This window comes from Emys orbicularis, chromosome 1 (assembly GCF_028017835.1).
Source record: "Emys orbicularis isolate rEmyOrb1 chromosome 1, rEmyOrb1.hap1, whole genome shotgun sequence".
NCBI lineage: Eukaryota > Metazoa > Chordata > Testudines > Emydidae > Emys > Emys orbicularis.
This window is the reverse complement of record NC_088683.1, coordinates 363,480,655-363,503,138: the sequence shown is the minus strand read 5'-3', so window position 1 is coordinate 363,503,138 and position 22,484 is coordinate 363,480,655. Positions and strand designations below refer to the sequence as shown.

General features: G+C 48.2%; 1 protein-coding gene and 1 pseudogene across 1 annotated transcript; both read left to right on the top strand.

The window, feature by feature from the left end:
• The window catches only part of LOC135895337 (ecto-ADP-ribosyltransferase 5-like), a 221,179-nt pseudogene that overhangs the window by 12,538 nt on the left and 186,157 nt on the right, over nt 1-22,484 (top strand).
• On the top strand, nt 13,593-21,755 carry LOC135895336 (ecto-ADP-ribosyltransferase 5-like). The gene is made up of 4 exons (XM_065423409.1): nt 13,593-13,666; nt 15,110-15,797; nt 20,025-20,057; nt 21,449-21,755. Exons 1-4 carry the CDS (start codon nt 13,601-13,603, stop codon nt 21,553-21,555), a joined length of 894 nt encoding a protein of 297 aa, XP_065279481.1. The 5' UTR covers nt 13,593-13,600; the 3' UTR covers nt 21,556-21,755.

Genomic DNA, 22,484 nt, shown 5'->3' with positions numbered 1-22,484 from the left:
GTGGGGGTTTTTGGTTGGCTAGTTCCCAGTACCAAAAGAAAGGGGAAGGGTCGATGGGAAAGCAGGACTGTGAGACTGACAGTCCCCAGGAACAATTGGGAGAGGCCAATGCTCCAGGTCAGCCTGATTGACAGGGCGGGCAGGCTAATGAGGGAGTCAGGAGGCCAGGGAGCCCCGTCCTCCATGTGAGCTGGAATTGCCTGGGTCAGACAGAGTGGGGCCGAGCTAAGGAGAAAGCAAGAGTCCGAGCCCGAGCTGAGCTGGGGAGCTGAACCGGGCCAGCCAGAGAGAACCAGACAAGCAGCCCAGAGAGCAGACCTGTGCTGGGAGCGGAGCTGCAGCAACCAGAGCCACAGGGGCCAGAGAACAGCCCAGGGAGCTGGAGGCAGAGCAGCAGCAGTGCTGGGGCAGAGTGGAGCTGGAGCTGTCCAGAGCCGCTGGAGAGAGCGAGGGGGAGCCTGGGCAATGGGCCCAGTGTAGGGAGATTGCTGTTTAATCAATTGGATTTGCTTTGAGCTGTATGTAATGATCAGTGGGTCAGGGAAGTGTCCAGTGCGGAGAGAGTACCCCGGAGTGGGGACAACCTAACCCCTGCCCTAAGTGACCATGACAAGACTGGGGGTGGAGCCCCCCAGGAATCCTAGGCCCAGCCTTGTTGGGGTTACGAGGACTCTGCCACACAGGAAAGTGGAAGGGGAGCCCTCGAGGTCAGGCAGCCTCTGGGTAAAGGCAGTGGGAGCGAGGACTCAGATGCTTTCGCTAGCCCATTTCACTGGAGCGGTGTATAAGCCAGGGAAGTTCCCCACAATAGCGGGACCATTCCCCCGCTTACATGTTGTTTCCCTTGGTTTCTAAGTAAGCTGTTGCTCCTAAAATACCAGTGTGTTTAGAGTCTTTACTTGGCTTTAACATCTGGTTCACGGAAGTAAAAAAATCTCCCACAGGATTCACAGGATAAAAGGGGGGTAGTTTTGTGGATACATTTGGAAATAGGTGATATTGGGAATACTCAGGAGCCCTTGCCCTAACTCATAGTAACCTTTTGAGTCTGTGTAGGCCTGATCCAAAAACCACTGAAATCAATGGGAATCTTTCCATTGGCTTCAGTGGGATTTAGCTCAAGCCCTTATTGCTAAAAACAATTCCATTAATTCTGAAAGTGAAAGGCAACAGGGAGGTTTCTTAGCTAAAGGCAGGCGGTTTCCTGTGGTAGAAACATTTGCAGCTGTAGTATTTAGTCTGCAGCCATCTCTTGCTTGGGTCAGCAGCCTGCCAGGGAATCGCAGCCACTCGGGGAAGTCAGGTATAGTAACAGCTTTAAATTCTTACTCTTCATTAACCTCATTACAGACACTTGTGCTGCATTCATCTCTAGACAGCAGGTTGGACTGTGGTTTAGCCAGTGATACAAATCTGCTTTGGTCGCTGAAACATTCATCTTGCAAAAATGGAAAAGTCCATCCCCACCAAACGTTAATGCCTGGCTCAGTGATATGGCCGACCTCGCAGCCAACCAACGACTGCATTCCGCAGTCTTTGTGCTGACTTCTTAGAGCTCTGTGATTAATGCAGAGCGTGAATACAGATATGTCGCTTCCTCCCCCACCCCCCTTCGCATAGCCTCCTTTACTTACTGTCTGTATTATGATGAATCTGGTATTTTGGTCTATTTGTTGTATTTGGAAAAATTAATAAAAAGTTATAAATGCAAAAAAAGTCAATGATACAAATCTCACCACAGCTACATCTGTCCAGCACCAATGTACCTGTGGGGTGCTGTAGTCTGGTAGATAAGGCACCGGCCTGAGATCCAGATGATGATCTAGGTTCTCATCCCAGCTCTGTCATTGGCCTGCTGCTGGTGACATTGGGCAAGTCACTTTACTTCTCTTTCTCCACCAGCCTTTGTCTGTCTTAGGCCTGGTCTACACTGGGGGGGTTCGACCTACGATACGCAACTTCAGCTACGCAAATAGCGTAGCTGAATTTGGCGTATCTTAGGTCGACTTACCTGGCCGTCCTCACGGCGGCGAGTTGACTGCTCCCCCGTCAACTCCGCTTCCACCTCATGGGGAGGTGGAGTTCCAGAGTCGACACGGAGCGCGTTCAGGGATCGATTTACCGCGTCGAGACGAGATGCGATAAATCGATCCCTGATAGATCGATCACTACCCGCTGATCCAGTGGGTAGTATTAACGTACCCTTAGACTGCAAAGTCCTCAGCAGAGGGACTGCGTCCCTATGTACAGCCCCAAGCACAATGGGACCACACTCCAGGGTGGGATCGCTGGGTGGTTCTGTAATACAAATTACAATCTCACAGGGCAGAATTTGGTGCTTAGAATTAAAAGTCCAACATTTTCCATTGAGTTGATTTTAGATCTCAGATTTGTTACAAGATTAGAAAAGTTTCAGGACGGGGAGAAGACACAGAAATATTTCAAACCCTAGGGAGTGAAAACAAAGAATCCACTTACAGTACCCACATCTACATCCTAACACACTTTGACTGCAACTATTTCCATAGAGTGCAAACATCCCTGTTCGTTCATTTTAAAGATCTGTCCTGTACTGATACAACCACCAAGACGATCAGTTCATAACATCAGTGAACCTCCCAAGCAGAAAGCTGTTCATTTCTTCCTAGAGATTGCCCAGGTAGCTGATATCTATCCATCTATCCATCCCTAACTGCCACTTTAGGCACCTAAATCCCAGAATCAGGCCCCCATTGGGATTCCCCACTCACCTGCTCCTGAACCCTAGAGGTGCGTAAACTTGCTTAGCACCTGAATTTTTCAGTAAAAAACATAGGCTCCTATGTTTCTGCCTCTGCACATGCGCCCTGCAGCTCCACAGTGGTGCATGAACAAGGGGAAAACAGGTGTTCCTCCACCTAACTTGCCTGTGGGACCTGATCTAATCTGATCTAATCCCCCCTATAAAGAAGCTTACACAAAAAGCGGGGGTTGGGAGGTAATATGAGGACTTCCTCCTAACTTCAAGCCCAGGGCAGGAATACCCCCCATCTACCGGAGAGGGATTTGAACTAGGGCCTAGTACTTAGATGGTGAGAGCACCAACCATTGGACTACAGAATCATTCCCATGCTTAGCTGCTTTGGCTCTCGCTTTCTCTGGCCCATTGCTGAATTTGTTCCATTGTGCAGACGTAGTGAAAGAATCATTCATAGAATCATAGAATATCAGGGTTGGAAGGGACCTCAGGAGGTCATCTAGTCCAACCCCCTGCTCAAAGCAGGACCAATTCCCAACTAAATCATCCCAGCCAGGGCTTTGTCAAGCCTGACCTTAAAAACCTCTAAGGAAGGAGATTCCACCACCTCCCTAGGTAACCCATTCCAGTGCTTCACCACCCTCCTAGTGAAAACAGTTTTTCCTAATATCCAACCTAAACCTCCCCCACTGCAACTTGAGACCATTAGTCCTTGTTCTGTCATCAGGTACCACTGAGAACAGTCTAGATCCATCCTCTTTGGAACCCCCTTTCAGGTAGCTGAAAGCAGCTATCAAATCCCCCCTCATTCTTCTCTTCTGCAGACTAAACAATCCCAGTTCCCTCAGCCTCTCCTCATAAGTCATGTGTTCCAGCCCCCTAATCATTTTTGTTCCCCTTCGCTGGACTCTTTCCAATTTTTTCACATCTTTCTTGTAGTGTGGGGCCCAAAACTGGACACAGTACTCCAGATGAGGCCTCACCAATGTCGAATAGAGTGGAACGATCACGTCCCTCGATCTGCTGGCAATGCCCCTACTTATACAGCCCAAAATGCCGTTAGCCTTCTTGGCAACAAGGGCACACTGTTGACTCATATCCAGCTTCTCGTCCACTGTAATCCCTAGGTCCTTTTCTGCAGAACTGCTTCCTAGCCATTCGGTCCCTAGTCTGTAACAGTGCAACATGTAACATTGGCCTGAGAGAGAGAGCAAGTGTGAGAGAGCCCCTGTACCCTAGTGTTTCTGGCACCTGTCTTGGCAGTGGGAATCCCAGCCTCCCATCCCCCTCCTCCAAGGTCTTTTTAAAACTATGTATCCCCTGGGGAACAGCATGAACAGGAGAGATTGAGGGAGCCCCACACCAGACTATCCCATAAGCCAGTTGATAGGGCATTTCCCCCAAAGGTGATTGATACCTGTTCAAATCTCTTCTCAGGTGGAGGAAGGACTTGAACTGGAGGGTCTCCCAGAAACAGGGCAACAGACTAATGTAATAGGGTGTGAACAGTTCTTAGCCAGTTGGCATTACTAAGTCTCTTCAATATTTTATTTCTGTCACAGCCAGAGTAAGAGCTGGTTCACTTTGGAGGAAGAACATTGAGAGCTGTCCGACATTCTTTTATTGGCACAGTTTTGTAGCTGTTATTTACACCTATAAGGGGCTCTGTAGTTTTTACTCTGATGTAGCTGAGCAAGGTCACCGCTGCATCCCCTCCCCCACACTCATGGCTGACCTTGCCTAGTCACACGGTGTTAATACTCCGGAGCCTTGTCTCCATTAGGGTTTTACAGCACTGTAGCTAAAGCACCGTAGTTCTCCTCCTGTGGAATGCCAGTGCTTTACCCTCGGCTCAGCTGGAACAAACATTTGTGAAGTGTCTAAATTAGCATTTTAAAGATGTCTGTTAGGTGGGTTAATTGGCAATCAGTGAACTCCACTGAAATTAGGACTTCAAAACTCCTGTCTAGACATACACACATGGGTAAGTGTAAGTGGGACAATGGTTCTGCTAGTGTGGGGAACTTTCCTGGCTTCTGCACTACCCCTGGAATTGGCTAGTGAAAGGATAAGTCCTCGGCCCAGTTCCCTTTACCCAGAGGCCTGCCTGACCTCAAGGACTCCTGTGATAAATAACGTGGTGGTGTAGCTCCCTTTGATGGACACCCAGCCAGCCAGTTAGCTGTAAAATCCCTCTTGGTGGCTGTTCTCTGCTTGCTTTACCTGTAAAGGGTTAACAAGCCCACAGGTAAAAGAAAAAGAAGTGGGCACCTGACCAAAAGATCCAATGGGAAGGTAGAACTTTTTAAAATGGGGAAAAAACTTCCCTTTGTCTTTGTGCTGTGAGCAGCAATGCTATAAGCAGAAATGCTGAATAAGGGTTGAACCAGGTATGAAAATTCATCAGATCATACCTAGAATTACTTATTTGAAACCCCCCACATAAGTAAGTAAATTAGGAATGTTTAGCTAGACGTGATCAGGGTTATTTTTTTTGTTTTGGCTTGTGGATCTCCTCTGTGCTAACCCCAGATGCTTTTGTTTACTTGTAACCTTTAAGCTGAACCCTCAAGAGCGCTATCTTGATGCTTAATTTTTGGAATTGTTTCTTTTAAGATCTAGCAAAAAGCCTAAGTTCCAGATGTATTTTTTTCCTTTTTTTTTTTTTTTTAAATAAAATTTACCTTTTTTAATAACAGGATTGGAAATTCGGTGTCCTAAAAGGTGTGTGCATGTTGTTTGATTAGCTGGTGGCCACAGCTAATTTCCTTTGTTTTCCTTCTCAGCTCTTCCCCGGAGGTAGGGTGAAAGGGCTTAAGGGTACCCCACAGGGAGGAATTCCCAAGTGCTCCTTCCTGTGTCCAAGGGTTGTTTGTTTTTTGCATTTGGGTGGTGGCAGTGTTTACCAAGCCAAGGTCAGAGAAAAGCTGTAACCTTGGGAGTTTAATACAAGCCTGGAATGGCAGGTATTAATTTTTAGAATCCTTGCGGGCCCCCACATTCTGCACTCCGAGTGACAGAGTGGGGAATCAGCCTTGACAACTCCCCTTCCACTCTCCTGTGTAGCAGAGTCCTCATAACCAGACATGCCAAAACAGCAAAAAAAAAAAAAAAAAAAGGCTGAAATTGGGCTTGTGTTTGGCTTACTTGGCTTGTGAGTTGTTTGTTGTAACTTGTTGCTTCTTTTTTTGATCAGCTCCCGGCAAGCAGGGACAAGGGGGGCAAGGGGCAAACAGGAGCAAAGGGGGGAGAGAGTCAGGGGTGCACAGCGGGCCCACCACAGTCGCAGACTGCAGGCCGGGGGGGGGGAGCTACTCACACAGACAGTTGGGGTTTTTAGGGATTGGCTTGTTTTGGCCTTGTTTTGAAATGGGATTAGGTTGATTTTTGGCTTATTGTTAAAGTCAGGGTGCTTGTTTACCACGTGAAAGTTGGCAACTGTGCGTTAACCCCAACAAGGCTGGGCCCAGGATTCCTGGGGGTTCAACCCCCAATCTTGTGGTGGTCACTTAGGACAGGGTATAGGATGGCCCCACTCCAGGGTACGCTCTCCTCAGCAGTGACTTTCTTGACCCACTGATTGCTTCATTAAGTTCAAACCACATACAATTTATTAAACAGCAGCACGAAGAGAAATAAGGGAAAAATGGGAAAGGTTAAAGGAAACAAGGAACCCGCCCTGTGGGCACAGGGGAAACCACAAACAGCGTCTCTGGGACATAAGGGAAGTTAATAGTCTGTTCCTCACACATCCCAGGCCTCCCTCCCAGGCCCTGGGTGTGCTGCGGTGATACTGCAGGTCAGACACCTGCTCTGGCTGTGGCCACATGCCCGCAGGGTCTAGGTGGCGGGACCCTTCTCCCCAGCATCAGCTCCCCTGTCAGGTTCGTGTTTCCCTCCCAAGTCCAGCCTGCAAGGGCTCTTGTCAGGTGATGTATCACTGCACTCCCCCGGCTCTCCCAGTCACTCACTGCGCTTGGCTGCAGTGTTATATGTGGCACAGCTGGCATCCGCTATCCTGGCTCTGGGCCCGTGGCTCCCCACTATAGCTAAGCCCTGGATCCTCATCGGGGCAACCGGTCTGCACTGCCCCAGCTCTGCCCCCAGCCCAGCTCTGGCTGCGGATCTCTCCTTTACTCTGCCCTTGGCAGCCAAAGCTCACACCGGCTCCTGACTCCCTCATTGGCTTGCCTGCCCTGTCAAGCAGGCTTACCTGGAGCATTGGCCTTTCCCATTGGCCTTTCCCATTGGCCCTGGGAACTGTCAGCCTCAGGATCCTGATTTCTCTTCCACCCTTTCTCAATCCAGGAGAAAGTGGGGCTTTCTGGTTGGTCCTCCCTCTGAGTTTCAGTGCGGGACCAGCAGCCCCCTCACATAAGGTTCTATTCAATACATTTACAAAGTATCACATTAAATAAATAACATATAGAAAAACATCTGCAGTATGATGTGTTAAGTGCTGTCGAATGTCCTGCTGTGGTAAGACTCATAGACTCATAGACTTTAAGGTCAGAAGGGACCATTATGATCATCTAGTCTCACCTCCCGCATGATGCAGGCCACAAAAGCTGCCCACCCACTCTTGGAATAATTCTCTCCCTTGACTCAGCTGTTGAAGTCCCCAAATCATGATTTAAAGACTTCAAGTCGCAGAGAAGCCTCCAGCAAGCGACCCCTGCCCCATGCTGCGGAGGAAGGCGAAAAACCTCCAGGGCCTCTGCCAATCTACCCTGGAGGAAAATTCCTTCCCGACCCCAAATATGGCGATCAGCTGAACCCCGAGCATGCGGGCAAGGTTCTCCAGCCAGACCCTCCTGAAAAAGTTCTCTGTAGTAACTTCTAATATCCCATCATTGACCATTGTTACTAATTACCAGCGATGGCACGTTATTGACTATCCAGACTGCTAGGCTATTACAGCTGCTCAGTGTAGGGACAAAATAAAGGCCAAGGCACAAAACAAGATTAAACTAGCTAGAGACATAAAGCGCAAAAAGAAAACTTTCTACAAATATATTAGAAGCCAGGGAAAGACCAATGACAGAGTAGGCCTGTTACTCAATGAGTGGGGTGAACAATAACAGAAAATGTGGAAATGGAAGAAATGCTAAATGACTTTTTTGTTTCAGTTTTCACCAAAAAGGTGAGTAGCGATTGGACGTCTAACATAGTGAATGCAAGTGAAAAAGAGGTAGGATCACAGGCTGAAATAGGGAAAGAACAAGTTAAAAATTACTTAGACAAGTTAGATGTCTTCAAGTCACCAGGGCCTGATGAAATACATCATCCTAGAATACTCAAGGAGCTGACTGAGGAGATATCTGAGCCACTAGCAATTATCTTCAAAATGAAGACAGGAGAGATTCCAGAGGACTGGAAAAGGGCAAATATATTGGCAACCTATAAAAAGGGGAATAAAGACAACCGGGGGAATTACAGACCAGTTGGCTTAACTTCAGTACCCGGAAAGATAATGGAGCAACTAATTATCAATCAATTTGCAAACACCTAGAAGATAAGAACGTGTTAAGTAACAGTCAACATGGATTTGTAAAGAACAAATTGTGTCAAATGAACCTAATATATTTCTTTGACAGGGTTACAAATCTTTTGGATAGTGGGGAAGCAGTAGACATGGTCTACCTTGACTTTAGTAAGGCTTTTCATACTGTCTCGCATGACCATCTCATAAACAAACTAGGCAAATACAACCTAGATGGAGCTACTATAAGGTGGGTGCATAACTGGCTAGAAAACCATTCCCAGAAAGTACTTATCAGTGGTTCATTGTCATGCTGGAAGGGCATAACACATGGGGTCCCACAGGGATCAGTTCTGGGTCTGGTTCTGATCAATATCTTCATCATCAATGATTTAGATAATGGCATAGAGAGTACACTTATAACGTTTGCGGATGATACCAAGTTGGGAGGGGTTGCAAGTGCTTTGGAGGATATGATTAAAATTCAAAATAATCTGGACAAACTGGAGAAATAGTCTGAAGTAAATAGGATGAAAGTCAATAAGGACAAATGCAAAGTACTCCCCTTAGGAAGAAACAATCAGTTGCACACATATAAAATGGGAAATGACTGCCCAAGAAAGAGTACTGCAGAAAGGAATCTGGAGGTCACAGTGGATCGCAAGCTAAATATGAATCAACAGTGTAACACGGTTGCAACAAAAGTAAACACCATTCTGGGATCCTGGGAATGGGCAAAGGGATGGATCACTTGATGATTACCTGTTCTGTTCATTCACTCTGGGGCACTTGGCAATGGCCGCTGTCAGAAGACAGAATAATGGGCTAGATAGACCTTTGGTCTGACCTGGTATGGCCGTTCTTATGTAGTAGCAGGAGTGTTGTAAGCAAAACGCGAGAAGTAATTCTTCCTATCTACTCCGCACTGATAAGGCTTCAACTGGAGTATTATGTCCTGTGTTGGATGCCACATTTCAGGAAAGATGTGGACAAATTAGAGAAAGTCCAGAGAAGGGAAACAAAAACGATTAAAGAAACAGAACCTAGGAGGGAAGACTGAAAAAAATGGGTTTGTTTAGTCTGGAGAAGAGAAGAAGATGAGGGGGGACACAGATGATAACAGTTTTCAAGTACATAAAAGGTTGTTACAAGGAGGAAAGGAAAAATTGTTGTTCTTAACCGCTGAGGATAGGACAAGAAGCAATGGTCTTAAATTGAAGAAACGGCATTTTAGGTTGGACATTAGAAAAAAATTTCTAACTGTCAGGGTGGTTAAGCACTGGAATAAATTGCCTAGGGAGGTTGTGGAATCTCCATCATTGTAGATATTTAAGAGCAGGTTAAACCAACACCTGTCAGGGATGGTCTATATAGTACTCAGCCCTCCCATGAGTGTAGAGGACTGGACTAGATGACCTCTCAAGGACCCTTCCAGCCCTAAAATTCTATGATTCTTGGAGCTCCAGTGTTACATGCATTAACAGAGAGCACAGCTTGCTAATTCCGCAGACCTCAGTGTTACTCATAAGGAAAGACCAGAGGCTCGGTTCGATGGCGAAAGGGCTCGGACAGGTTTACTGTCAACAAAGTACAGGAGCAGCAGGGACACTAACATATGTATGCCTGTGACAATGGACCAGCTCAGTCAGTGCACTGGGACACTGCTGGACAAAGGTGCCCCTCCTTTGGCTTCTCCTTTTAATCATGAATATAGACAAATTGCATATTGCACTCCAGATGTGGCTGGTTACCGGCCTTATTCTGGTACCTGCTAGTATAGGCACCGACTCCGGGGGTGCTGCAGGGCTGGAGCATCCACGGGGAAAAATTAGTGGGTGTTCTGCACTCATCGGCAGCAAAGCTCCCTCCACCCCCTCCTCGCCTCCTCCTCCCCCGAGCATGCCGCGTCCCCGCTCCTCCCCCTCCCAGGGCTTCCCGCCTGCCGCCTAACAGCTGTTTGGTGGCACTTAGGACATTCCAGGAGGGAGGGGGAGGAGTGGGACTTAAAATGCTCGGGGGAGGAGGTGGTAAAGAGGCGGGACAGGGGCGGGGACTTGGGGGAAGGGGGTGGAATTGGGTTGGGGTGAGGGTGTTGCAGGGGCAGGCAGTGGTGGGGCCAGAGGTAGGGGGGGCGAGCATGATGGGGCAGAGGGGAAGTTGGCACCTATGCCTGCTAGTTCCACCAAAACTTCCCCATCTGTTATCCTGTCATCCCATCCTTATCTGACTTAGGATTGGCGTGTCCCTGTACCATCTCCTAGGAATGTGTTCATGCCGTTACTTGAGAACTCTGGGAGTCCTGTACCATCATCTCCAGTCAGGACCGTGTTTCCTTGGTGTTAGCCAGTACCTGGTGTGTTGCTGTATTGCCCAGGCCAGGCCTACTCTAGTTCACAGCCTTTGGTTCACACTGTTAGTTTGGCCAAGGGCTCCAGTAAGGCCTACATCGTGCTTCTGTGCTGAGACAAGACTACATTAGAGGAAGAAAATCCTGTAACCGAATGAAAATGTATCCACATTTTAGTGATATATCATAGAATTTCTAGGGGCAGGGACTGGAAAAATCCATATCGTCCTCCCGTCAGCCCTAGATAAGATGTGTGAAAAAATAAGAGTCTAGAACTGTATTAAGTATTTTGCAGAGCCTTCAACACTACTAGAAACCCCAGGCAAAGTTATAGCCAATGGAGTCTTTGGAGAGCAACTCCATTATTGCTATAGCAAGATGGCTGAGAGAGAGAGGAAATGTGTAAAAAAAAATCAGTCTGAGGTTTGGAAAAGGACACAAATGTGGGGTTTTGCAGTGGAAAGGCGGTGTTCTCTCCTTGAGAATCAGGCATTTATTTGGACTTACATTCAACAAGGGAATCCGGTCCTTAAAAAAGAAAACGTGAACCACTGAGAATGTGGCCGTGTGACAGGTATCTGTTACCAATCTGCTGGTGCCTCAGTTGATCAGGCTGAGGCCGCAGAGTCGTTTGGGGCAGAGATACAGGAGTACACCAAGTGACTAAATTTTAAAGCTTTATTAAGAAAATAATAGAACAACAGCAGTGAGTGTTGGGACTGCTCCCACGTCAAAGAAAGGAAGAAAGCGTTAGTGGCCGAGCCCTAACCCACTTTTATACTCACACATGCACAACCCAAGGCTGGCCAAGCTGGGGTGTAACGTAGGAAGAAGAAGAAGAAGGGGGGAAGGGGGGACGGGAGTTCTGCTCTGTGCACAGGTCGTCTGGGGTCCGCTGTAGATTCCAACTTTCTTCCACTCTCGGGAGGGTTTTAAGTCCTGGGTGTTCCTGGGGGCGTCTCAGTCAGGGGAGCCCCCCTCATCCCCCGTGCTCTCTGCTCTTTGCACCAGTTAGTCCAGACTTTCTGCAGCTTCCTCGACTTCCCCAAAACACACCAGCTTCAGGGTTTCAAGACAAACTGATTCCCAATTCGCTGACATTCGCAGTCTTGCTGCTTCTGCAGCCCCTGCAGTTTCTGTTCTGCGATTCTCCTTTCTCACAGCAGGGCAGGGTTGGAAGCTTGGCCCCCCGCTTTCTTGGCAGATAGCAGAGAATCTGTTGGGTGCAGTGACCTTGGGCTGGAACCAACCTCTTATCTTCAGGCCTAGCTGGAGTGTCAACTTAACCCGTTCCTTTCCCCCCCTCTGCCTCCTGAAACCTGCAAAGGAACCTTCCATTCCCCACTCACACCTTTAACCCTTCCTTACCGCCAATCCACTATATATTTAGAAATATTACCAAGGTATGCTGCTGGCGCTTACCCAGGGGACCCCAAAAGTAATGGAGATAGTTCATACTGTGACAGTTGTATTCCGCCCCCCCCCCCCCCCCCGTGTGTCAAAGCTCAGATATTTTTTGGCAATGTCAAGCTACCATGCAAGAGTCATTTCAAACGAAGAAGCATCACCCGGCCATTTCTTGTTAATAGAAATGTGTAGAAGTGTGTAATAGAAGTGTGCTTAGATTCATTTTCCACTGTTCAGTACACACATCACACCCCTATGTTTTGTATCCATTCACTCTGTGCACACATCCATCCCATCGCCCCACGTACAGCTCAGCAGTCACCCCACAAAGCCAACCCCTCAGCTACACCAACGGAGAGAGAGCACCACCACCCCTTCTCCTTTACGGGCAAAGGCCAGGGGAGTGACAGCATTTCCATGTGTTCAGTGGAAGTCCCACCCCCTCCAGTAAACACCCCAGGCCTGTTGCTCCCCATTCCTGACCCTATCCCTGCTTTCCCTGAGCAAGACACTGCCACACCCTAGTCCCCATGTCACTGTCTCTCCCCCAGGATCCAAATTCCAATGCCTGACTCCCTTTCTCTGGCCAGAAATATCTGTCCCCAAAGACCCAACTCCCCAGCAGACCCTCTAAACAAGTGATCAGCTCAGCAGGCGAACAGGAGAGGCAAATAGGGGAGTTTTGCAGGGCGTAGCTGTGGATCCGGTGCATGGAGGTAAAGGGACTTGGTGAGCTGTGTGCTGGTCTGTTTGCTGTTTGTCTCCGTGTGGGTCGTGTGGCTGGGGTTTGGGTCCCTGACCGGGCGAGGTGAAGGAAGGTCTGTCTGTGTCTCTGAGAGGGCCATGTGGCTTTGACCCTTGGGCCTAGGATCAGCCCTGGTGTTGGACATCTGAGTTGTCCATCACCCCTTTAGCCATAGGGCAGAACTAAGCAGCGAGGCGCAGCGTGTATGAGGTAGTTGCCAAGCAAACACTTAACCAGGCACTTGGGTGAGGCACTGAACTATTCAGCTATGTCGTTATTTTAGCCCCATTCTCTAGGTTACGATCGACAGACCTGCATGGCCTGTTCTGTGTACTGTGCAGCAGTTTAACAGCACTTTCAAGAAAACACAGCAGCACTAGGTACAAGTATCAGAGCGGTAGCCATGTTATTCTGGATCTGTAAAAACCAACAGAGGGTCCTGTGGCACCTTTAAGACTAACAGATATATTGGAGCATAAGCTTTCGTGGGTGAAATATAGACGCAGGTGGGCATTCACCCACGAAAGCTTATGCTCCAATACATCTGTTAGTCTTAAAGGTGTCACAGGACTCTCTGTCACTAGGTACAGTATTTCCACCCCCCCAGAATCCTTTAGGAAGTGAAAGCAGGATTTCCCCACAACTACTCCCCACCCCTGCAGCTGAGAACTGTATTTCAGGGTCAAACCTGCCTCCATTATGGCCGGGCTGCAGTCCGTGAGATAGCAATTCCTGCCTGGGAAATCCCAGTTACTGATGTGGAACAACGAATCACAGGGAAACAATCAGGAGGATGTTTGGTTTTGATGTGTTCTTTCCCCCCACATCCCCACTGACGTTCCTCATGGATTCTCCTACAGCCGCACCGGAAAAGTTGGAACAATGCTGAAGTCTCTGCTGATCCCGTTGACATACTTCTGTCTTCAAACCTGGCTGGGAATCCCTCAGGTAAACTCTTGAGCTTTGCCAGGGAAGCACTTTGTGTTTTCTCGTGTTTCTGCTCAAGGCTATGCAGGCAGCCATACTGCCTTAGACCTATAGACATGTAGGGCTGGAAAGGACCTTGAGAGGTCATCTAGTGCAGCCCCTCCCTCCCCCCCCCGAGGCAGGACCAAATGCACTGAGACCACCTCTGACAGTTTTTGTCTAATCAGGGCCCCATGCCACATTTTGCAGTGGCTGGTAGGGGAACCCTGGCCCTCCCACGAAACTGGGTTCCAGTCCAGGGACCATCTGACCAGCAGCCAAGGTCTGCTCCGTCAGACTCCTTGCTGCTGCCTTAATTGATATCTTCCTACCACAGCCTTTTTCCAGCCCGCACAGCCTCTCACGCCTCACCCTTCTTTCAGGGCTGGGCTCGCAGGGCTCCCCCGCGGAATCCCCCAATAGGATCCCAAACCAAAAGAACAAATTTAAACCAATTTCTGCCTCTCTCAGGCTTCCTCCTCACCCTGCAGCCCCTCAAACTCCAGTCCAAATGGCCCCTAGGCTTTACCAACACTGCCTCCAACATCCTCTAGGCCTGAGGCAACTCCCCTCACTGCCCCCAGCCTCCTAGGCCTCCTCCTGGCTCTGGGCCCTGCAGTTCTGGCTCCAGGCCTCTCTCTGCCTTTAGCCCAAGAGGGGACATCCCCAGTCACCCCAGCTGGGTTTGATCACCAGTTGTGCCTAACACCCCTCCAGGTGCCACCCCATAGCCTAATGGGGCTCAGGGTCCTGTTAACCCCTGGTTAACCAGTCTGGGGTTTATACAAACCCACCACAATGGTTTTGCCGTCCTCCATGTGCATTCGGGGGTTGGATCCTGGATGGAACTTTCCCACGGGCACCGCCAGCCCTGGAGCATGCAGTGCATGGCTGGCATACGGAGATGGCAACCCACTGACTCCCTGAGGTAAACGGGGGTGGTTTCTAGATATTCCCGTGGGAGTGGATTGGGATTTCAGTCCCTCCTAGATCCCTTCCTTCTATGTCCCTTGTTCCCCCTGCTTTGTCTTCCCTATTAATGTATCCCTTCCTGTCTAACCCTACATCTAGACACAATATATTTATTACACTAACAAAGTCACGGGTAAACTAAAAATGCATCTGTAATGATTACAGGGCATGCTGGTCCTCAGGTGTGCCATGCCCCCTCCCCCCCAAAAAAAATCATGGAGCCAACATAACATTTGCCAAGCAACACACTGATGATAGTGACTAAATGTTCCATCCCTTTCTCCCACCTTTCCTCTGTCTGTCTGTTTAGAGGTAAGCTCCTAAGGGCAGAGACCATCTCCTAGTGTGTTTGTACAGGGCCGAGCACAATGGGGCCCCGATCCTGGGTGTGACCTCTCGGTGCTATAGTAACACAAATGCTAATGTGACCATATGTTTCCTTTATTCTCCCAGGCAAAATGTGAGAGGCAGCTGAACATGACGGAAGATGCATTTGACGACCAGTATCTAGGATGTGCTAAAGAAATGGATGCAGAAGCACGTAAACTGCTACAGAAGGAAATGTCCCCACCGTTTAGCACGGTGTGGCAAAACGCAACAGAAACCTGGAAAGCTGTGAAAATGACTTCTCGCCTCAGCAACTTTAAGGATGAATATGGAATAGCCCTACTAGCCTATACTGACAAAACCCGATTCTCTGATGAAGCTTTTCCAACTATATTTAATAAGGCAGTGAGAGAAAATGGGACATCTCGAGATCATTACATGGCTAGTTTCCACTTCAAAGCCTTTCATTATTATTTGACAAGAGCGTTGCAGTGCTTACGGGAGGAGTGCAATTTGGTGTACCGGGGGGTTCCTGCCACGTTTAAGTACAGTGAGGGTGACATCAGGTTTGGACACTTTGCCTCTTCATCTATGAGTGAAAGTGTGGCTGAGCGTTTTAGGAATGGGGGCACACTCTTCACCATCCACACGTGCTTTGGCGTGAACATCCAGGCCGAGTCATACGATCCTGGCCAAGAAGAGGTGTTAATCCCAGTCCATGAGACTTTCCATGTTTCCCCAAAAGGCAAAAACCACTTTGACCTCCAGAGCACAAAGAAGACCTGCAGCCATTTTAACTGCGCGTACCTGGGTGGTGAGTAATAATAATAAATAATAATATATGGAAGTTTTTGGAAAGTGTAGGGGACAATTTCCTGGTGCAAGTGCTGGAGGAACCAACTAGTGGTAGATACGCTGAAGGGTAGGAATAGGATACAGAGGGACCTAGACAAATTAGACGATTGGGCCAAAAGAAACCTGATGAGGTTCAACAAGGACAAGTGCAGAGTCCTGCACTTAGGATGAAAGAATCCCATGTACTGCTACAGATTAGGGACCGAATGGCTAGGAAGCAGTTCTGCAGAAAAGGACCTAGGGGTTACAGTGGACGAGAAGCTGGATATGAGTCGACAGTGTGCCCTTGTCGCCAAGAAGGCTAACGGCATTTGGGGCTGTATAAGTAGGGGCATTGCCAGCAGATCAAGGGACGTGATCATTCCCCTCTATTCGACATTGGTGAGGCCTCACCTGGAGTACTGTGTCCAGTTTTGGGCCCCACACTACAAGAAGGATGTGGAAAAATTGGAAAGAGTCCAGTGGAGGGCAACAAAAATTATTAGGGGGCTGGAACACATAACTTAGTAGCTGTTGGGAAGGGTCCCTGTGTCCAGCCTCAGACATGGCACAGCAAATCCATAGACTGTGGAAAAGGGAACAGTCAGGTGGCCTAATGGGCAGATGGCACATTATTTGGGGGCAGTCAGGATTAGGGACGACTGTGAGGAACTTCAGAGAAATCTAACCAAGTTGGGTGAATGGGCAACACAACATCCCAGAGTATTCTTGCCAGCAAGTTAAAAAAAATATGGGCTGGATGAGTGGATTATAAGGTGGATAGAAAGCTGGCTAGATCGTCGGGTTCAATGGGTGATTAACAACTCAATGTCTAGTTGGCAGCCGGTATCAAGCAGAGTGCCCCAAGGGTCGGTTCTGGGGCAGGTTTTGTTCAACATCTTTATTAATAATCTGGAGTATGGGATGGATTGCACCCTCAGCAAGTTTGCGGATGACACTAAACTGGGGGGAGAGGTAGATACGCTGGAGGGTAGGGATAGGATACAGAGGGACCTAGACAAATTAGAGGATTGGGCCAAAAGAAATCTGACAAGGACAAACGCAGAGTTCTGCACTTAGGAAGGAAGAATCCCATGCACCGCTACAGGCTGGGGAACGACTGCCTTAGCAGCAGTTCTGCAGAAAAGGACCTGGGGATTAAAGTGGATGAGAAGCTGGATATGAGTCAGCAGTGTGCCCTTATTGCCAAGAAGGCTAATGGCATATCGGGCCACATTAGTAGGAGCACTGCCAGAAGATCGAGGGAAGTGATTATTCCCCTCTATTAGACATTGGTGAGGCCTCACCTGGAGTACTGTGTCCAGTTTTGGGCCCCACACTACAGAAGGGATGTGGACAAACTAGAGAGAATCCAGCAGAGGGCAACGGAAATTATTAGGGGGGTGGGGCACATGATTTACGAGGAGAGGCTGAGGGAACTGGGATTGTTTAATCTGCAGAAGAGAAGAGTGAGGGGGGATTTGATAGCAGCCCTCAACTACCTGAAGGGGGCTCCAAAGAGGATGGAGCTCGGCTGTTCTCAGATGACAGAGCAAGGAGTAATGGTCTCAAGTTGCAGTGGGGGAGGTCTAGGTTGGATATTAGGAAACACTATTTCACTAGGAGGGTGGTGAAGCACTGGAATGGGTTACCTAGGGAGGTGGTGGAATCTCCTTCCTTAGAGGTTTTTAAGGCCCGGCTTGACAAAGCCCTGGCTGGGATGATTTAGTTGGGATTAGGTCCTGCTTTGAGTAGGGGGTTGGACTAGATACCTCCTGAGGTCCCTTCCAACCCGGATATTCTATGATTCAGAGATATACCTATCTCATAGAACTAGAAGGGACCTTGAAAGATCATTAAGCCCAGCCCCCTGCCTTCACTAGCAGGACCAAGTACTGACTTTTGCCCCAGATCCCTAAGTGGCCCCCTCAAGGATTGAACTCTCAACCCTGGGTTTAGTAGGCCAATGCTCAAACCACTGAGCTACCCCTCCCCCAGTACTAGACTGAACAGGAGAGATATTTGTGTGGGGCTATTTGCTGCGGAGATTTGAAAACCCCACTTCAGGGAGAGCTGATGAGAGGGACGCTGACTTGGGGACTTGCCACCAGGGCTGGGGGAGACAGGCTGCCACGACTCTTGCTGCCAGAGAGGGCTCAGGCTGGGGTGGGTGGACACTGGGTCCCACTCGCTCACTGAGGAAGGAGAAGGTGCCTAGACATCATGGCAATGGGATCACTAGAAAGACAGGTGAAGGCCCCAAACCACTGCGAGTCTTTAACACACACACGCCCCGTACAGAGTCCACAGGAGCCCTGGCACAGCAGCTGTGGCTCTTCAGACACAGCACAGCAAATCCAGAGGCTATGGGAAAGGGAGCAGGGGGGTGGCCTAGTGTGCAGATAGCACATTAGTTGGGGCAGTCAGGACTAGGGATGAGGAACTTCAGAGAGATCTAACCAAATTGGGTGAATGGGCAACACAACATCAGGTGAAATTCACTGACACACATTCAAGGTGACGCACATTGTGAGGGATAATTTCACTGTATTGTTAATGAGCTGTATCGACTCAGAAGGAAACCTGGCCAGCATTGTGGCGAGTTTGGTGCAAATCTCAGTGAAAACCTCTGTTCAATGTGCTGCTAGGTCTATAAAGCAAACAAAATGTTAGCATGCATTGGGAATGATGGGATGGAGAATAATGTGGAGATATTATAACTAAGGCTAAGATTTAGTAATTTTTTTTAGTAAAAGTCATGGACAAGTCACAGGCAATAAACAAAAATTCACAGCCCCATGACCTATCCATGACTTTTACTATATACCCCAGACTAAATCTTGGGTGTTCTCAGGGCCTCTGGGGTGCCCACTGATGCTTGCAGGGGGGAGAGGGAGGGAGAGAATGGGGCATCCCAGGATAATCACTGCTGCTTCTGGTGGGGGGGGGCGTCCCTGCCAGCCCGGGACCACTCCTGGGGGTGGGGAGGGTGGGAGGAGGGCGGTGTGGCTGGCACTGGAGCCTCCCGAGCTGCTCAGGTTGTCCTGGGCTCAGTCACACCTACCAGGTGCGGAAGTCGCATAATCCATGACTTCCATGACGTCCGGGACAGACTCGCAGCCTTAATTATAACACCATTACATGAATCAATGGGGCACTCTTCCGTGGGATACTAGGTTTAGTTCTGATCACCGAGCTCTAAAAGATTTGTCAGGGGGGTGGAGAAAGAGTTCAGAGACAAGGGATGAAAGTGATCAGAGGTCTGGAGAGGTTTCTATTGAAGTGATTAGGGTGATTGAGCTGAGACATAAAAGCAAACATGATGGAGATAGACAAAATAATAAATGAGATGGGGAAATGGCAGTGTGTAATTTACCACTTTCTCAAAACAAGAATAAACTTAAGGCAACATATTTTAACTAGTAAAAGGGTGTGCCCTGTTATATAGAATGCAGGCTTAACTTGTGGAACTCATTGCCACAATGTTTCCATGACTCCAAGAGCTCAGTAGAATTCAAAAAAAGAATTAGCCATTTATATAGACAGAATCTCCACAGTTATGTTACACAGGATAAACTAATTGTTTTTAAAAAGGGCAATAAACCCTTAGGCCTGAGGACAAAAGGAAGTCACTAACTGCCCGGGTTGGGAAAATAATTTCCTCTATGTGTAGGTTATTCACCTCCGGGGTTTCTTGCAGCTTTCTGATACAGTTGGGCCTGACCTCAATCAGGGACAGGAGACCAGGCTAGATCCAGTCCGACAGTTCCTATTTTTCTTTGGAAACAGTAGAGTGAAGTTGAAAATTCTACCTGGGCAGATCGCATTTCATTGACCCTCTCTGTTTGTACTGTAGGAGAGAAGGACCAAACATGTGTTGGCAACTCTGGTAAGAAAGAATCTTTTTCTTTACATTGTTTTGAAAATAATTTGCCTTGTGTATTGAAGTGCAGAGCCAAGAGCAACCCCACCAGGCAAACACGTCACATGAAACCAGTTGAGAAATAAGTGGGTTTAACTGTAGGTTCTGTCTATTTATCCAATTTCTCATATGTCCCTCATGACTAGTATCTGAGCACCTTCAGGTCTCAATGAATTCTAAGTGCAGGTCCGACAGATCCTCTGTTTCTTTGGAAACAGTAGAATGGAGTTGAAAATTCTACCTGGGCAGATCCCATTTCATTGACCCTCTCTGTTTGTACTGTAGGAGAGAAGACCGAAACATGTGTTGGCAACTCTGGTAAGAAAGAACATTTTTGTTTTCATTGTTTTGAAAGTGACATACCCTCTGCATTTCAATACAGAACAGAAAGCAACCCCACCAGGCAAACACGTCACATGAAACCAGTTGAGAAATAAGTGGGGTGAACTGCACGTTCTGTCTATTTATCCAGGTTCTCGTAGGGAGCTCATGACTAGTATCCGAGCACCTTCACGTCTGACTCAATTCCAGGCGCAGTTGATTTCAGACAAGAAAATTTAAGGAGAATAAGCCCTTAAGAGACAGTCAGAGAAAGCAAGAGCAATAGACTACTTTCCTGTGTGAAATGAAGTTCCATTTCCGTGAATACTCATGCCCTTGACTTTGAAATCCACTTCCTGCAAATCCTCATTGTGGCTAAATAACAGGTGCTGGGGTTACTATGTACTAGAGAGTGAGAGCTCAGGGAATGGAGATTCATCTTCGGTGTTCTGACCTATAAGCTGAACATACATCCCCTAATCCAATACCACAAGTGTATCTCCATCTCCCTCCTATTATTTCTAGCCCCAGTGGAACTACATCCTCTCAACGGACTAAACAGGACTATTTTAACAGAGCAGGAGGGAAAAATCTCAACAAGACATTTTCTCGTTGGAATTTGACAATTTGTCAAACTCTTCACCTTTTGCAGAGGTGGTTTGATTTCTACACTGTCAGAACGCTGCCTGGGTTCTGGCCAGCTCACCCGCCTGGCTCCTTGGCAGCGTGGCTGGCGGGCTGCCTAGGAGTCATTGACCCCAGGACTTCCAGTGCCCCCAACCCTGGGACAGCCTGCTTGGTCCACTGCCCCAGAGCCGACACGTCATTCCCTTGTGTAGAGAATTTCAAAATTTTGGGGTTTCATTCCAAGTCTGAACAAAACCAAATTTTGAAACATCAAAATCCTGCACAAAATGGAATAACCCATCTCTGCCTAGCTCTACATGCTCCCTACAGCCCCCCAAAAAACAAACAAAAACAAAAAACAAACAAACAAACAAAACAAAAAACAGAAATGGTGTTACTGGTGTCTGCAGCCATAGAGTCATGTCTTTATTACTCATAACTGGTCTGGAACACACTTATGTGGCAGACAACAAGTTCCAAATCAGAGCCTCTGGGACTGGCTTGGGTGCAACATGCTCACCAATGATTGATAGCAATGGAACAAGCAGGCTGAGGAGAGATGAAGCAGGTGAAATATCTCACCAGTGAGGTGAATGTCCCAGGCTGGAGTGTCCTGCTGAGGGGAAATGAATTAATGTCTCTCTGAAATAAGCAGATTTCAGCAGCTGTTGGGAAGGAAACCTGTGTTTCAGCTTTAAGGATCTCGGTCAGTGTGAAATAATTTCCTATCAATTGTTTGATCGGCTTTTTCCTATTCACAGCTACCAGAGGCGGCCCGGCCTTCCCCGGTGAGCTGAGCCCTCCACTGTCTGGAGGATCCGTCATCCTGATCCACATTGCTGCTCTGAAGCTGTTTGCTGGTTTCTAAATTGTCCTATTCGTGTTACTCACTTTTTCTCTCTAACACAAATCATGGTGCTGGGACTTGCCAGATCCAAAGCCGCCCTGCTGTGCTGCCGGCGTTCCAAAGGGAAACCAGGAACACGGAGGGAGTGTCACTGGTACCTGCTTGGGCAAGCTTTGATTATATGTTAATGATGAGTAGATGAAAATGGAAGCTCATTGTTCTATTCCACGTGGGATTTGTCTTACAGTGCCAGAGCTATAAATTGGTGCCTGTTAGATAAATAATTACTTGTATTCCTGCCATGCTAGTACTTTTGTACCAACTTTTGATGACTTCAGTAAATGATTAATGCAGTAGATGGTTTAATCTGTGTCTCAGCCATGTGAATCTGTAACAGGACAGTTTGTGGCATCCCATGTCTATATCTCTCAGTCACTTTTATATTGAATGTGCTCAGAAGAGGATATTTTTAACTGGAGAAATCAAAGGTCCAATTCTGGGCTAGTTTACCCACCTGCCTGCCCACTGACTGTCCTGGGATTCCATGGGGTCAATCAGTAACAGCATAGGTAGGCCTGACCACTACCATGGCAGCTGACATGTTCCAGCAAGGGGCAGGGCGTGTGTATGGATATTCTGAATAGGCAGACTGGGCCATCAGGAGGACACCAGATCTGGCCACAATTGTGATGGGATCCCCAGGGTGCAGCCTGGGACTGTGGGATCACTGTGCCCCCTGAACTCTCTCTAGCCTGGGCTGTCTCTCAATGCCTTGCTAGTGACCAGCAGCAAACCCCTCCAGGTGATGTGATCACACAGCACAACAGCCTGTGGAGCCCCACACCCTGCTAGATTGCATGAATGCTCCCAGAGCCACTCATGGATCACACAGGGAAAGGAACCAGAGCCAAATCCCCCCAGCTCCCAGCACTGCACCCCAGGAATATACC